The sequence below is a fragment of the Excalfactoria chinensis genome, chromosome 2 (assembly GCF_039878825.1).
Source record: "Excalfactoria chinensis isolate bCotChi1 chromosome 2, bCotChi1.hap2, whole genome shotgun sequence".
NCBI lineage: Eukaryota > Metazoa > Chordata > Aves > Galliformes > Phasianidae > Excalfactoria > Excalfactoria chinensis.
Window position 1 is genome coordinate 50,249,300 of NC_092826.1, and position 15,528 is coordinate 50,264,827.

The 15,528-nt window shown below is 36.9% G+C and overlaps 1 protein-coding gene across 1 annotated transcript in view; it reads left to right on the forward strand.

Annotated features, from left to right (window-relative positions):
- The window catches only part of CEP192 (centrosomal protein 192), a 74,478-nt gene extending 61,193 nt beyond the window's left edge, over positions 1-13,285 (forward strand). Inside the window, exons 47-53 of the mRNA XM_072328077.1 lie at positions 1,177-1,256; positions 2,144-2,239; positions 3,635-3,754; positions 7,545-7,666; positions 8,528-8,651; positions 9,145-9,203; positions 12,802-13,285. Of these exons, the coding sequence (XP_072184178.1) occupies positions 1,177-1,256; positions 2,144-2,239; positions 3,635-3,754; positions 7,545-7,666; positions 8,528-8,651; positions 9,145-9,203; positions 12,802-12,940 (740 nt within the window). The 3' untranslated portion in view covers positions 12,941-13,285. The remainder of the gene's footprint in view (positions 1-1,176; positions 1,257-2,143; positions 2,240-3,634; positions 3,755-7,544; positions 7,667-8,527; positions 8,652-9,144; positions 9,204-12,801) is intronic.
- Positions 13,286-15,528: the final 2,243 nt, after the last annotated feature.

Consider the following 15,528-nt stretch of genomic DNA (forward strand, 5'->3'; position numbering starts at 1 on the left):
AATTCCTTGAATTTGTTGATACAGTTCCAGTTACCATGTTTCGATTCACTGAAGTGTTAGTCCTTGTGATGGAAGTCTTTTTTTCCTCTTTCATAGTAACACATTTTCCTGCAGATGGTTTGTATACAGGCAGATAAGTTGCCAATTTCTTAAACTATTGATGTATGCAACTGAACTGTGCCTCTGTAAAAAAGGTCACCATTAACTGTGTTTTGTTGAACTTCTTTTTGCATCAGTGTTGTTGTGCAGTGCACCCATTCTCATCTTGCATGCGTTCCAAAGATGTTTAGACAAATCTATCTACAGTAGGAAAGAAACATTCTGCTTTACGCTCAAGGAATGTCAGCTCTGAGACTGGCTGTTCCTGTCTTGTACTTAATGATCTAAGAGCATGTTGTTGAAAATCCTCTGTCTGTACTTTTAATTACAGTACATACTTCAAATTCTTCAGATTACTGTAAGAAACTGTCATTCTGTTATCTAGGTAGCAGATTTGTTAGTGTTTTGTTCTCTTTTTCTAGGTATCCAGTATTTTTATAGCAATTCACTGGCTCTATGCTTTCATTTAACTACCTTTAGAACTGCCAAGGCTTACTGTATTGATTTTATCTTCTGAATACTGTCAGTGTTACTGAGCAGCCAAATAACATCTTGGAAAACAGTTGGGTATCTTCAGGGGGTTTTTTTGGGTCTGTTTTTGTGCGCTAGAAAGTAGATATCCTACAAAGAATCTGAAGGCAATAAATTGCAACTGTTGGAGTTAATTTCATTTTGATAATTGTCATATTCTGGATTTTCAAGAAGCTGTATTCCTCCTATAGACAGTACAATCGCATAATTGTCTTTCATGTGCGTCAGGGCCTTTTGGTGGGTTCTCTTCTGTTCTTTTAGGGTGATCGAATTTAGGTCTCACTTAGCTTCTTGTAACTATCTTCAGTATGATTCTTCACTGGAACACTTGACTTGCATATTTATTTGTAATAACGTGCAAGGAATTTCTGATAGCGTGCTTTGTTTGAGTCTGTTGATTCAAGTCAACTTGCCAGTAAGCTTCACTGTATCTAGAAAGCAAGGGCTTTTCTTTCTAAAAAAAAGTGCCTAAATTCATTCAACTAAAGGTATTTGAATGAAGACATTTAATATATTAAGTGTTTACATGTGATATTTCTCTTGCAGAGAGTTACCTGGAAATGGAGAATAAGGGGGATGAAAATGTCAGGTGGAATCTGTCATCATTTACACCACCCTATGTTAAAGTGAGTTGATGATTGCATTTATAGTGTTTTATGCAAATTCCCTTTTGTTTACTAATTCTCTCTTTCTCCCTCTAGCCTTTTGAGAAAGTGTGCCTTTTTGAGCCTGTACTTAGTCACAGTTTCTTCACCATCATCCTGACTCTGTATAAAGGGAATTTTTCCCTTTGTTTTTCTCTAGTATACTCAGGCTGGCAATCAGTGCCCTGTGAGCCTATTTCAGGTTCACTTACTAGCTTAGGGAACTTGCTTTTGCTCATCCAGTGTTGTCTTCTGGATTGCATCAAGTAGTCAAACATGTATGGAAGATGTTTGTTTCTGATCCAGAATGCCAGTCTAACTCGCCCTATTTGCAAGGCTTACACTGCTAGAATTCTGCTCTACATTGTATCTCTGTAGCTACATGGTTTAAAGTTAAGGAAAGGATATTGCAATTGCACTACTGTTGACTCTGCTGTTATTGTAGCTGTAACTAATGTTTGTAAATAGTTTCCAATTTCTTGATAGCTGAATGCTCTGATGGTCATTTTGATGCTGTGTTGGAATCAATATGGTTAAGAAACGATGGAAAAAAAAATTTAATATCCCAGAAATTCTGTAAATGTAACCATGAGTGGTGAAGACAGAGTATGTAGTGTTTCAGTTAGTGCACCACATGTAAACTGGAAGTCAGTAGTCACCATGACTGCATAAGTGTTGTAGTAGCTTCAAGTTTTTGTTCATTTGCTTTTAGGGTTTGAATATTATTTATTTGAAAATAGCTTTATTGGGTGTATTTTTTTGTTTTCTTTTGTTTTCCAGGCTTATGTAAGTGTGGTGGGGACAAGGATGGAGGGAGGGTGGTGTGTGTTCTAATCCCTTCTGAATCTGATACCTAACTTCACTTGCAGGCCATGGATGAAACTGGTTCCGTTTGTAGAGCTACTTACTCTGCTTTCAGATGTTGTCGTGTTTCTGGTACACTTGAAGCTCATGGAAATGAGAAGGTAAACTGGCATTTCAAGCGTATTAATTTATCTGAATTGGAAAATAGTACCATCCATGAAAAAAAATCTGAAATGATAGTTGAGTTATTGGAGCTGCTTTTAATTATATCTGTGTGTATTAAGCAGCCAGTATCTACTTACCACAGGTGTTGTCATGTCAGCTGAGCTGAGTTTAAAAGATTTCATGCAAAATCTGTAGTTATATTTTGTTTTGATGTTTCAGAAGATGTTCTAGAACAGAAAATTGTTTTAACATTCTTTGTAAAATCCACAAGATTATTACAACTAATACTGTGCTTTTGCTAAACTGGTGTGGGTACCAGATCCTCTTCTTGTCATGATTCTTCAGGAACAGTTCTTTGGCCCAAAAGTTGATTTCAATTTTATCTCCTGGCCAGTAGAGGGTTTCCTAACCACAGTTATAAAGCACATACAGGGATGTACTGGATGAATTTCTGTGGGGCATTGTTTCCTCCTTCCTCTTCTAATACTATTTCATTTTATCTGTTCATCTTCATTTTAATCATTATAGATTGTGATATTAATGATACAATTTAGAATCTATTTGCAGAAAAAATTGAGAACTTTTATTTTTTTGCTAGTGTTGAAAAGCATCTTTAAACCAATATGTTTGCCTTAGCAATCCTAGTTCAGATGCAGCACTTCAACTGTTGGTAGATGAAGCTGTTGGCTGGAACTGATAAAATGTTGGTTGCTATCATGTTTTGTGGTTTTTTTGTTTCTTTGTTTGTTTTGTTTTTTTGTTTTTTTTCCAGTGAATCTGATAATATTTGATTAAAAAATATAGTTGTAGCGGTCTGTTCTAACCTGCTGTTCCCTTTCTCTCTTTCTCAAAACCCAATTATGGAAACAATGTAAGACTACAGTTGAAGTAACCTGGTACAGTGCCATATAGAGAGGAGCCTTTGTTACATGGCTGACCTTTAAAGATAATCAAATGCTTGACCAGTAACTTAGTTTAAATTTCAGTCCTTCTAGTAATTGTAGAACAGGCTGCTTTTATGGGCTTGGTGGAAGAGTACAGTTATTCACAGCTTAGTTGACACATTCTTCTCCTTGTCCCCTTCTCCCCTCGTTTTTCTAATAGAAATAATTGTACAAATGCTTGCTCACTTCTTTTAAGATGGGTTAGCCAAACTCCAGTTTTGTGCATCTGGTTACACAACCCTTTTTACAAAAACTTTTTCATCTGAAGGCACAGAAGGAGGATGAATGATAATGTTTTCTGCAAGACTGTGTGTGTGGAATGCATGCATTGATTTCTGTAGTGTATGAACGTTGTGCTGGCTGTACTGTAACTTTGTGCAAGTAAAGTTATGGAATTTTATGAATTATTTTGATAAACTTGCAGACTTCTCCTCTTGTTTTTTGTAGGTTGCTTTCATATTTTTGCCTAGAGAAAATGGGGATTACTCCCAGTTCTGGGACCTTGAGTGTCACCCTGCTGAAAATCCTAGTTGGAAACACAAATTAAGGTTTCAGCTTTCTGGAACAGTGAGTATATAAATACTATGAACTCTATCCCGAGCATAAATATTTGATAATATTTTAATGTCACTATATTATTGCTGATATGCCTTAGTGATATTACGGAAAAATATTTTATGTCAGTCTGAATCATACTGTTTTTTTTAAGTCTTGCTTATGTGATAGTGCGTTATCTTTTGTCATTTAACGTGTAAAATTTTGCTTTCTGTTCAGAGACACTGGAGAGAAACTCCTGTGGGATTCATTTCTATAGGGGCAGATTTGTTTGTATCACACACTAAATGCATTGAGTTTCTTTCTGTAAATAAATAGCAAAGTAATTAACATTTGATCCAATATATAGCTTAATTTTTAGTTTATTACCACCTGCTTTCGAGATATGGGTATGTTTCTAATGAAAACAATTTGAGTATTTTATCAGAGTTCAGCATAGATGTGGGCAATCATTTAGATTTATGCATGGGAACAATTAAATTGGAGCTATTCTTTGCTTTTCTCGTGCTCCTGAGCTCTAATTTTATGATGAGGCCTTGGGAGATGAGAGAGCACACAAAATCAGTTCTTAGCTCACTTGTATTCACTACCTCAGCATCCATCCATCTGAAGTCTGCCTGCATAGGAACAGAATCTATTTTTAAAGATTTAAGATAAGTGAATTCTAATGCTTAGTTACATGAGCTGAATGTGGAGAACTTTGTTCGATATCGTGTGATTACTAGATACGCTTTCATGTTCTCTCTGGGAAATTGGACTTCATTTTACTGAGAAGCCCAGATAAGGATTTGAGTTCTTCCTACAGAGTACCAAGCCTGCCTCAGTAGTAGGAATCTTACTTTACCCTACTTGGCAAGATTCCTTTTACTTTGTAGGGTCTCTTTTCTTCCCAGTAGTTAATTGTGTTGAAAATGGGACTTGTTAGTATGTATCTCAAATGACTTCTGATTATGTCTGGAAGAATGAGACTTGTACGCTGTTTGTTTTGAGATATTTTTTTAGTCTTTTGTCAAATACTTTGAACATAATTTTCCATAAAGCGAGGAAAGCATCTGTCAGTTGACTGTTTAAAGCTTGAGAAAAGATTAATTCTCTATTAGAAGTCTAGAGTTCTGAATAATTCTCTTCTGAGAACATGAGTAGTTGTCAGAATTGTGTAAATCTTGGAGCAGCATGACTTGATATCAATGTTTTTGAACTAGCATGTCAGATTTGTTTCTCTTTCCTCTTGATTCTTCTTAAAGCTGTTAACTATTAGATCTTTCCAGCATTTCCTTATACTTCTAGGGGGAAAAAAAAAACATTTCAGAAAATTCTCGAAATGTCTTGAGATCATTTTTGATAAAGAGTAGAAAATCTTCTTTTATCAACTGGATAATGAAAACAAATATCATTTTGCAAGAGGAGTCAACACAGAACGTTTGCGTAGATTGTTGCAGCTTTTTAAGCAGGTTTGCTTTTAGAGGAGAAGACAAGTCAGTTATTGCCTATTATGTCCTAGGAACCAAGAGTGTATACTACATTATAACAGCTTTGGAAAGGACTTGTAATCCTGCTGGGCTTGCTAAGGTGAGGTGGGGTACTGCTGTGATTTTTGATAAAATGAAATAGGAAGACTGACTGTCATTCACAGTGACAGAGTGGTATGTATTTATAGCACCGCTTCAATAGAGCTGGAAAGAAATGTGAACAACATCAAGAAAGAACTAGAACAAGGTGAAGTTAGGAAAATCAATGGCACTTAGCGTTTTTATTTTTTTTCCTAGAAAGCCAATTAGCTGTGACTTGATGCTCTGTTTGCATTTGCAGTTTCCACCATTAGAAACCATAGGCTTCAACTCAGAAGAACTGGTTTCTACATCTGATCCTAGGGACAGAGCAGGGAAGGACTCTGAATGCCCTTTTTAGTCTCTCCCTGTCAATACTGACAATGCAAACTTAGTTTTTCCTCTTCTTGAGGAACACTTGCTATGAGGAACTGGCCAAAGATCAATGGGCTAAAAATGGATGTCACTAAAAACGAATGTTTGCACAAATACTTTGGATTAGTGTTTAGGTTGAAGTATTGATCTCTTCTGATTGAAGCAGTCAATCAGCAAAAACCTGCCAGAGGGCTGGGGCAGGACCTAGGTTATGCTGGCTTCTTCAGTGTGTAGAAAGTTGAGGACTGCATAAAGAATTCCAGTGTTGTTTGAAAATAGCACAAATGATAGGCATGTTTTGTTGGTTTTTTTTTAATGTGATCTGTGTACTTTAACTGCTGTGTTAAGTAACTTCTTAGTGTTTTATTTTGCGAGAGATAAAGTGAACAAATCGAACTCAATTTTTGAATGCTTAATACAGAACGTTTTACTGAAAGTCCTGATTTGGTTTTTACTGTTATTAGCAGTATGGAAGCTTCATTTTATTTGGGTATTCCACGAACAACAGGGGGAGTGGGGAGGGAAACACTTTTTAAGCTCAGTGAGCAAAATTAATTCCAGTTTTGGAGCTAAACGTATTTGTATGCTTTTGAAGTTACTTTGGGATCATGAGATCATGAGAACCATATGGACAGTGTTTAACATACTACTTTCATTTGAAATGGGAGAAATTAGTAAGGGGTCAAATAAAGCAAGACTTGAAGATAGTTTAATAAAGATCAGCAAGGACAACTGATTGGTTTACATTGTTTGTATTATTCTTATGTAGTGAACTTGCCCTGTTGATCCAGTAGAATGATAACACTGAAGCATGACATCTATCATTTTTTTCCTACATGTAAAACTAAAAGCTCTTGAAATAAGACATATATATGCAGGTTTTTTTATCTTTAGGTACTGGATTCTACTGTGGTTCATGGGTTATTTGCAACTGTAGAATATTCTTAATTTTAAGGGGTTTTTTTGTTGGCTGCTGCTATTTCTGGCAGACTGACTAGCAGCTCTTTCAAGTCAAGAAATCAATGTCTAAAAGACAAGTTTGTCATAGCAGCTCTATTGAAGAGGAAACTATCTTTTTTAATCTTTCCTGCATAAGGAAATCAACTGCTTGTCTAAAACATCAGTGCTATTTGGGAAGAAAAGATTCTGTTATATGACCATAAATGTGGGAGGTTCTTCAGTTCTTTGTCTTTTTTTCCAAGATGTTGTGACCCAAAGGGCTCCAGATGGCAGCTGGATAGATTCACCAGACAGTGGCGAATTCTGAATTAGCTCTTTGGCCAAATGAATCCCTTTGGGTGATCTGGCTTTCTTGTGTTACAGAGTATATTGAATAGAGGTTGTGACAGTGGTAAATATTTTGGCCTAATTTCTGAGCGTGATGGTTACCATTTAGTGCATTATCAGATTTATTTATTTTTTTTCCTGGAGCGATCTCCCTTTGGGAATGATGTATCCTCCATAATACGGAAGTATTACAAAGCTCCATGCTTTGGTGGGAATTTAAACTGCAGTGATAACTGATGTCTTCCTCTCTGAGCAGTTGTTTTGCTGACTCTGCTGCTCTTGAGGCGCATGGGCCTCAAGAATATCTGCAGTGGAATTTCTTGCAGCCATCATGAGATTCCACCTGCACGGCACTACTAGTGTTCTGTGAACTGCCTTTTAACAAGTAAAGACAAAACATGGTACATAAAACACAAAAGCCTTGTACAGTGATCCTCCCAAGTTGTTGCTCTGTCTCAGTGATTTAGACTTTACCGTTCTGAATACTATACTCAAAAAAAGTCTTACTCCCTTCCCTTGGCTAAGGGAAATGACTTAAATATTTGGGTCCTTTGGAGCACAAAATTTAAAGGTTTCCTTATTTTTGTCAATAGGGTACTGAAGCAGAAAATACAGCTGCAGTTATGAGAGCCTCTGCAGATACCCGCATAGAAACTGGAAGCCCAGTTATGTCGAGAAGGAAGGTTTCCTCCAAAGCACGTACAAATAAAGCAGGGTATGTATGGGCAAGAACTGAAATTAGATGCTGCTAGTGGTTGGAAGTTTCAAAAACACAACCAAACCTTTTTGCTGCTACAGTAGCTATGTGGTGGAGCGGGCTGCCCAGAGAGGCTCTGCTCTCTGCCCTTGGAGATTTCTGGGACCTAACAGGACAAAGCCCTGTGAAATACCTTTTCTGAGCCCATAACTGGTGCTCTTGGTGCAAGAGGTGTTGAACATGAGACCTCCCGAGACTCTTCGGATCTTAGTGATCCCATATTAAAGAGCAAAAAGCTGCAGAAACATGCTTGACCAAGCCTCATATTGTATTGCATTATTCAGTTTCACATTCTTTTCATTTAAATTCCCAAGTTGCCTAATCGTAATTTGTTGTTGTGAAAACTAGTATCAGCAGCAGAACTGTATGCTGGTGGTTTTACAAAATGTTAAAGTTCACTGTAAGAATGTGGTGTACTGCATGTCTTAACATTGCAGTTTTTCTTTAAAATTGGTCTACAATTCTTATACTATGGCATGATGTGAATATGGCAGAGAGTAAAATGTTTTGGTTAAACATAGAATCCCTGAAAAGAGTCTAGCTGTCTAGTAAAGTGTATGGATGGAAAATTCGGATTGTAAAAGCGTATGTAAGTAAGCTCACATGTTTGTGTTGTAGTGATGCTTTCATTAGACTCTTAATGGCTAAAATGTATAACCTATGAAACATAAGGTGAAAGAGTCAATGCCTTCAAGATAGATTTTTCAGTTGATCCTTGTTTATTCTCTTAAGAAAATACGAAAGTCTTGAAGTATGTAATCGATATATCCAGACCATACAAGTAAAATCTTAATATCTTAACTCCCTTTTCCATATCAGGCTAAATGAGATAACTTATGGGGTATATGCACCAGAAGAATCATACACTTTTCTTCCAACTAGAGTTGGGGAATCACGTACGTTAAAAGTCAACTTGCGAAATAATTCATTTAGAACACATTTGGTAAGTCTGATGGGGTTTCTTCTAAATACTTGTTTCTGTAAATCTTTTCACCAGTTCAACTGTTCTATGTAGGTTTATTTTTACTTTTTATTTCTTTACTCTGGGCATAAGATGGCAACAGTGTAAGTCTTGTCTTTTAAAACTAACAGCACAGTGTTGTACTTGGAAAAATTTGCTCTCCTCTGTATGTTTTCTGTTTTCTTGACTGAGTCAGTGAGGGTATTTGTAAGCTATGCAATTGCTTTTGTTTTTTGTTCTTTTTTTTTTTTTTTTTTAAGTAAACAACACAGATTTCTTATTATCTTTATTTAACTTTGTTAATATATCCTGTGATTTCAGGTTTTCTCAAATGCATAAATCTGGGCGTGTTTCATTTTCAAACACTGGGTCTATCTAACGCTGCATTTGTATATTACCTTGTTTGTCTTAACCATGTTGTAAAGTGAACATAATAGATATGGTGGGTCTTTAAGCACTTTGTATTAAATTGCAGCTGAAATTTTTGACTCCCAAAGAGCCTTTCTACATCAAGCACTCAAAATACTCTCTAAGGTGAGTAACTCTTGTGCTAACATTCTTGCCTAAAAAGTATGAAGAAAATTAATTCAGTAAGATAAAGATCTTCTCAACGTACAGTGCTTAAATGTAGATATAAAGACTTGCTGTCTTGTTAAATATGTAAGGTATTTTTGCTAATACTGCGCTCTTTAATCATCTTGGTTAGAAACAGAATGAGCCCACACGGTTACTTCTGCATCTGCCAATTTCTTCACTACAAACAGTGCTGCTGCTTTTCATGCTAAACCTAATGCTTCATTTAACCATTTGGCCTGCTGTGCACAATCAAGTCATTCCTTCCATTATACTTTGTACACAACAGACCAAATTGCCTTCATCATGCTTCTAATCTGACAAACCTGCAGAGCTGCATCAAAGATTCTCTGCAAGTATGAGGTTTGAGCAGCCGGTGGAATTGCTTGGTCATACCAAGTAGTTCACCATATTACTTGCTTAAAAGGAGTTGTCAAGTTGGTGATAACAGCCCTTCAAAATAAACCCAGCCATCCTGAGAGTTGATTACTGCAGGTATTTGGCAGTCCTGTTAGTCATCTCGTAAAGAGATGCAGCATCAAACATGCTCATCTGTAACTGTGGAAGTGCCATGAAAATAAAAATGCAACCATTTAATCAGAAGTCATACAGCATACATTTTCAGCATTTAGATATTTCCCCATTCTAAAGATGAGGAAACTAAGAATACGTGGAATAGAAGTTGTGCGTAAGGTCAGAAATAGAACTGGGTACTCTGTTTCTTCTCTACCGGTGATACTTCACAGCCCCATCTTTGTAATAGATGTTATGTTACTAATCACAGGTATTCAAGGTATCTTGAAGCCAGTTTCTAGTGAGAAGTGTTGTAATTCCACTGAGACGTATTTCTCAGTGCCTCCACTTCACTTGCATTATTTTAATTAAAGTTGCCAGTAAAGAGTTTATTACAGAAGTAGTGAACAAGATGAAAAAAAACCTACCCAAATAAAGACAACTTGCTAGATCTATCTGAGGCTGTACAGCCTTAGGCAAAGGACAGGATGTATTGACAGTCCTTGGAAAAAGATGAGTAACTTAATTGGAAGATACTTAGATGTTTCAAAAATACTCTTTAGGATTGCAGTCAAAACTACTTGGTATTATTTTATATGGGAGTTGATAGAATCCTATTGCTTTTATCCAAAGTAGAGTTGACATTGACAATTTGACTTGTTATCTCTAAAGGTTTTCAACTGAATATACTCCTAATTGCATTCCAGAAACATTTTTTCTGGTAGCTTTGGCTATTTTTACTCAGTTATAAATGTTGACCTTTTCTGGCTTTTAAAAATTAATTTATCTGAAATCAGCAGAGCTCTCTGAAGAAGCCCTCCCATTTAAGAGCATAATGCACAGAAGAATTGCTTAACTTAGATAAATGCTTTAAAAACAAACAACAAACAAGAAAGCAAACCTCCCAAACCAACATTAAAAGAAGTTCTGTAAGTGGCTTTTATTTCGGATGAGCATTAAAGAGGATCTTAAGAAAGCCATCTAACCCAAATTGACTGGGCATTTGGTAAAGTAATATTCAGAAGCAATTAGATAAGAAAACTGCTTGCAGGAACTTGGAATTGTAGTCTGTTAATAAGAGTGTAAAAATAGAGAGTATCGACAACCTATGTTTTGGACCAAAAATGTTAGGCAATAAAGATTGTTTGTTGCATGCTTTTCATTTTGAGGGCCAAATTTGAAAGTAATTATGCATAATCAAGTGTTTCATCTGAGTAATAGAATTGCAGGGTCTTGTTTTAAAGTAAAGAATCTCACCTTCTGAAGCTGATGAAGTGGCACACCAGTTCTTGTTCAATTGGTTATGTGTTCACAAGTGCCAACAGTTAGCAGTGTCCTTTACCACAGTTTGTTGAATTGAAAATAACAATAGGCTTTTTCCAAATAGAGCATCTTGCAGGCAAATCTGCAGCAAAACCAGTAAGCAGCTGTGACAATCTTCACCAAGTCTCTTAAAGCATCTATCTATCCATCTTATTTGTCTTTTTAGCCATAAAGATGCTGTTTAGCTAATTTACATCCAGAAAACATTTCTTCCCACCCCTTCTTTGTGGGAATTCTCACACTGAAGATACAGACTTGTGCACACCTTCTGACTTCCTCTTAAGTTTATTCTTACTTTTCTAAAGTCTTTAGCAGGCTGAGTCTTGAGCTTCAGTTTCAATTCTTCCTACCTTTTTTGTTTTCTAATACAATGGATCTGTTACAAATGAAATGGTCATACTGGTGTTCTTCAGCTGAATATGTATCTTCATCCCCTATGTTAGAAGGTTGTCGAAGAGACAGAGTTCGGCAATTCGATTGTACAGTATAAATAATTAAACTCTTATCTAGTTAAAATCCTTTATTGTTTATTTTAATCCAGTAGTTCACAATCAGAGCTTTTTTTGTATGAACTCACTAAAAAAAAAATAAGAAAAAGTGATAGCATATTGGTCTCTATTGTGATAACGTGTACCTCTAACAGCCCACTTCGCTGAACAGGTTCTGTTTTTCACTATTTTTTTTGTTATATATTTTTATGCTTTAAGGCTGGGATCAGGCTTATGCATATGGCAAATATTATGACTTTCAAATGTAGGAGGACAGGAGCACAAACTAATTATGATAGGTTGGATTACTGTGGAAGAACTAGTTATCTAGAGGAATATCTAGTAGGAACAAAATAATAAAAAGTAGAGAAAATGAACGCATTCCAAAGGATGCTAGTTGGCACTAAATACTGCCAAAGGCAGAGAACTAAAGTTATGATAAAGTATATAAAACAAACAAATCTTTTTTCTTTCTTAGTGGGTGTTGCTATTTGTTTTTCCTTATTCTAATGTGTGCCCATTTCTGATACTTCTTTGTTAATACTGGATATTTCCATTAGATGGCATGGCATCAAATAGGCTTTTGCTCAGCATTTCTGGCTTTTTTGCTTGTATAGCTTATATTTTTATTTTATCGTGTTCGCTCCAGGCTTTTGACAATCAGGGCAGCCACTCTTTATAGCCTTCCTACAGCTGAGTTTTACTATTAGGTATGTTTCTATGCAATCTGAATAGACGAGGACTCGAGTAATCAAAAAAGATGTGATGCAACATCTTGAAATTGAGGTTGAGGATTGATGTATTGGCTTGTGATGATTAAGTGAAATATTTATTCACGTAGAGGCAATTAGAAATAATTGAAAATATTCTGCAAGCTTCAAATTGATTGAGAATTTTACATTTCCATATGCTCATCAACAGACTTGTGAAGAGATGTAGTAATTTTGCTGTAAGTGTAATGTATGTGCTGTCAGTATTATTGTGTAGAGGCAGAATGAGCACATCCAGATAAACTAATAGCAGCATGATATTTCAATACTTTGCATAGCCTGTAGAGAAGAATCACCTATAAATTTTCCTTCAGAAGATTAATTATCAAAACTATAAGAATAAACTTGATGGTCCAGTACACATCAAACGTATAGCGTTGGTGAAAACAAAAACTAGAACTTCAATATCTGGTACAACTTGCTTGGTTGTTGATAATGAATATGCACATAATTGTATCCTTACAGAGCCCATCATTACATCAATGTGCCAGTCCGGTTCAAGCCACAGGCAGAAGGCATATTTGAAGGTCTCTTGGTGGTGCACACGGACAAATACAGCTATATTAGCATTCGACTATGTGGTAAAGCTATTGCAAAAGAATAGTCAGAACAGTTTACAATTGTTTGGGACGGTTTAAGCCATTTAAAATATTCAAGGATTTGCTATTACATTTCCACACTAACCTTTTATTTGTTTTGCCCTGTAATGCTGCTCTGATGGAAAAACTTTAAGATGAATTATATGGTGCTTGGTTTTTCAAGTACTTTTTCATAGTAAAAACACTGAGAAATAATATTCTATGTTTTAAAGTTATCATGTTCTAACTTATGTTTCTGCACTTTTTGTTGAAAAGGGAAGTTTCTATTTTTGAATTTATTAGGAATAGCTAGATATAATGTATTTTATTTCCAGCATTGTAAATACAGAAATAAAGTATGTGTTAACTGTTGATCCTGGTTTCTGTCTTTGGTGGTTAAAGGGTTCCTTGCTGTACATAAAGGATTAAGCTTCCTATTCCTAAGTAATACTTAGTTATTTTGGTTTTAGAGTGTGGGTGAATGGGATTGCAGGATAGAAGCCGACTTATGTATCATGTCTTCATCTGGTAAAGCTCGGACAGTCAGTCCAGTGGTAGGCTTGAGTATTTATTTTAATTCCTAACAATGTGACAACACTGTCAGATCAACATGAGTAATATTGCTTTCAGCGCTCAAAAATGATTCTTCTAGCCTGATGTTCTGTCTTTAACAATGTCAAAAAGGTGGTTGTTCTGGGAGATCACAACAACCAGATCTGCCTTTGGTTTCCTTTCCTTGTTCTTTCCCCTGATATCCACAGTCATTACACTGGGGACAGGAGGCAGGGATTCCCAAATGTCCCTTTATTCCATGTACAGACCTGTTGATGAATTTATCCTTATGTCTCTTTGAACTTTTTGACACCTTGCATTCACAGCTTTGTGTGGCAGCAAGCTCTAGATGTTCAGTCAGCTCTTTAAGGAGAACTTTTTCCCTCATGTGCTAAGTTAAGCTTAGAATTTTGTTGAGTGTTCTCCAGTTCTTACATTATAGGATCCAGTGAACACCAGTTCTACAATCAAGTTACGCATTGATACCACGCCCTCTGCACCCTTTGGCACAAACCTGTGGGAAACAGGCAACCTTCAGAATCATCTGAGGCTGTATCCCTGAGGAGTGCTTAAAATCAGTCTTTCCTTGGGGAAGACGGATTGAATTTTCAAATCACTTCACTTAGCACTTTGTCACTGATGAGAGTTTGTCATTATTTTTAACTGTTCTTAATGTATAAAATTGGTACTTCAAAACATAACCAATTTTTTTCAAGTTCCCCCGGAAAACTAGTTTTGGTAAAGGCACACACAAATTACTCAATGGGCTGCTTTCTCAGGTTTATTTAGAACCATAGAATTGCTTAGTTTGGAAATGACTTTAAAGATCATAAAGACCAACCACAACCTAACCATACTATCCAAAAACACAAATGGTTTTTAAACACATCCAGGGATGGTGACTCAACCACCTCCCTGAGGAGCCTATTCCAGTGCTTCACAACCCTTTCTGTAAAGAAGTGTTTCCTGATATCCAACCTAAGCTTACCCTGGCACAACTTGAGGCCATTTCTTGAGGTAGGAAGGGTGGGGGAGTTGCTCTCTATGTCAGAGATTTCCCCTCATCCTGTCACCAGTGAGAAGAGACCAGCCCCATTCTCGCTAGAAGCACCTTTCAGGTACTGGAATAGAGCAATAAGGTCTCCCCTCAGCTTCCTTTTCCCCAGACTAAACAGCCCCAATTCCTTCAGTCTCTCCTCACAGGACACATTCTCCAAGCCCTTCACAAGCTTTTTTGCCCTTTCCTGGACCTGCTCCAGCACCTCCATGTTCTTTCTGTACTGAGGGGACCAAAACTGAACACAGCACTTGAGGTGAAACCTCACCAACACTGAGTACAGGCGCAGAATGACTTTGCTAATCCTGCTCACCACACCATTCCTGATACAAGCCAGGATGCCATTGGCCTTCCTGGGCACACTGCTGGCTCATATTCATTCTGACTGTCCATCAGTACACCAAGGCATCAGGCAGCCTTCCAGCCACTTCTCCCCAAGCCTGTAGGGTTGCCTGGAATTGTTGTGACCAAAATGCAGGACCCCACACTTGGCCCTATTGAAACTCATACAGTTAACCTTGGCCAATCGATCCAGTCTATCCAGGTCCCTCTGTAGTGCCCTTCTCCTCACTGGCAGATCAACACACCCTCCCTACTTGGTGTTGTCTGCAAACTTACTGAGGGAGCACTCAATTTAATAAAGCCTGTAAAGGACTTTGAGTTGATTCACACACTCACACAAAAAAGTTATATCAATGCTAGTGCTGATTTTAGATGCTTCTAAAGTTCTAGCAAGATCTACTGCTCCAAGGATAGCCTTTGGAGTCTCTCTTATCTAACCATTTAGCTTAGCGAGCAATTCCTAAAGGCTAAAGTAAGTTTTTGTCATGATTCGTACATGACAGCATCAGTCTGGCAGCACAGAAACTCAGGACTTACCTAGTAGAGAGCTGCATTTAACTTGTTTTGACACATGTCCTGTTGTCAAGAGACTGTTGTTCAACCTCTTTAAGCTTAGCCTTGCTAAATACCCGTACAGTGACACAAACTGGCTGCTCTGAAGTG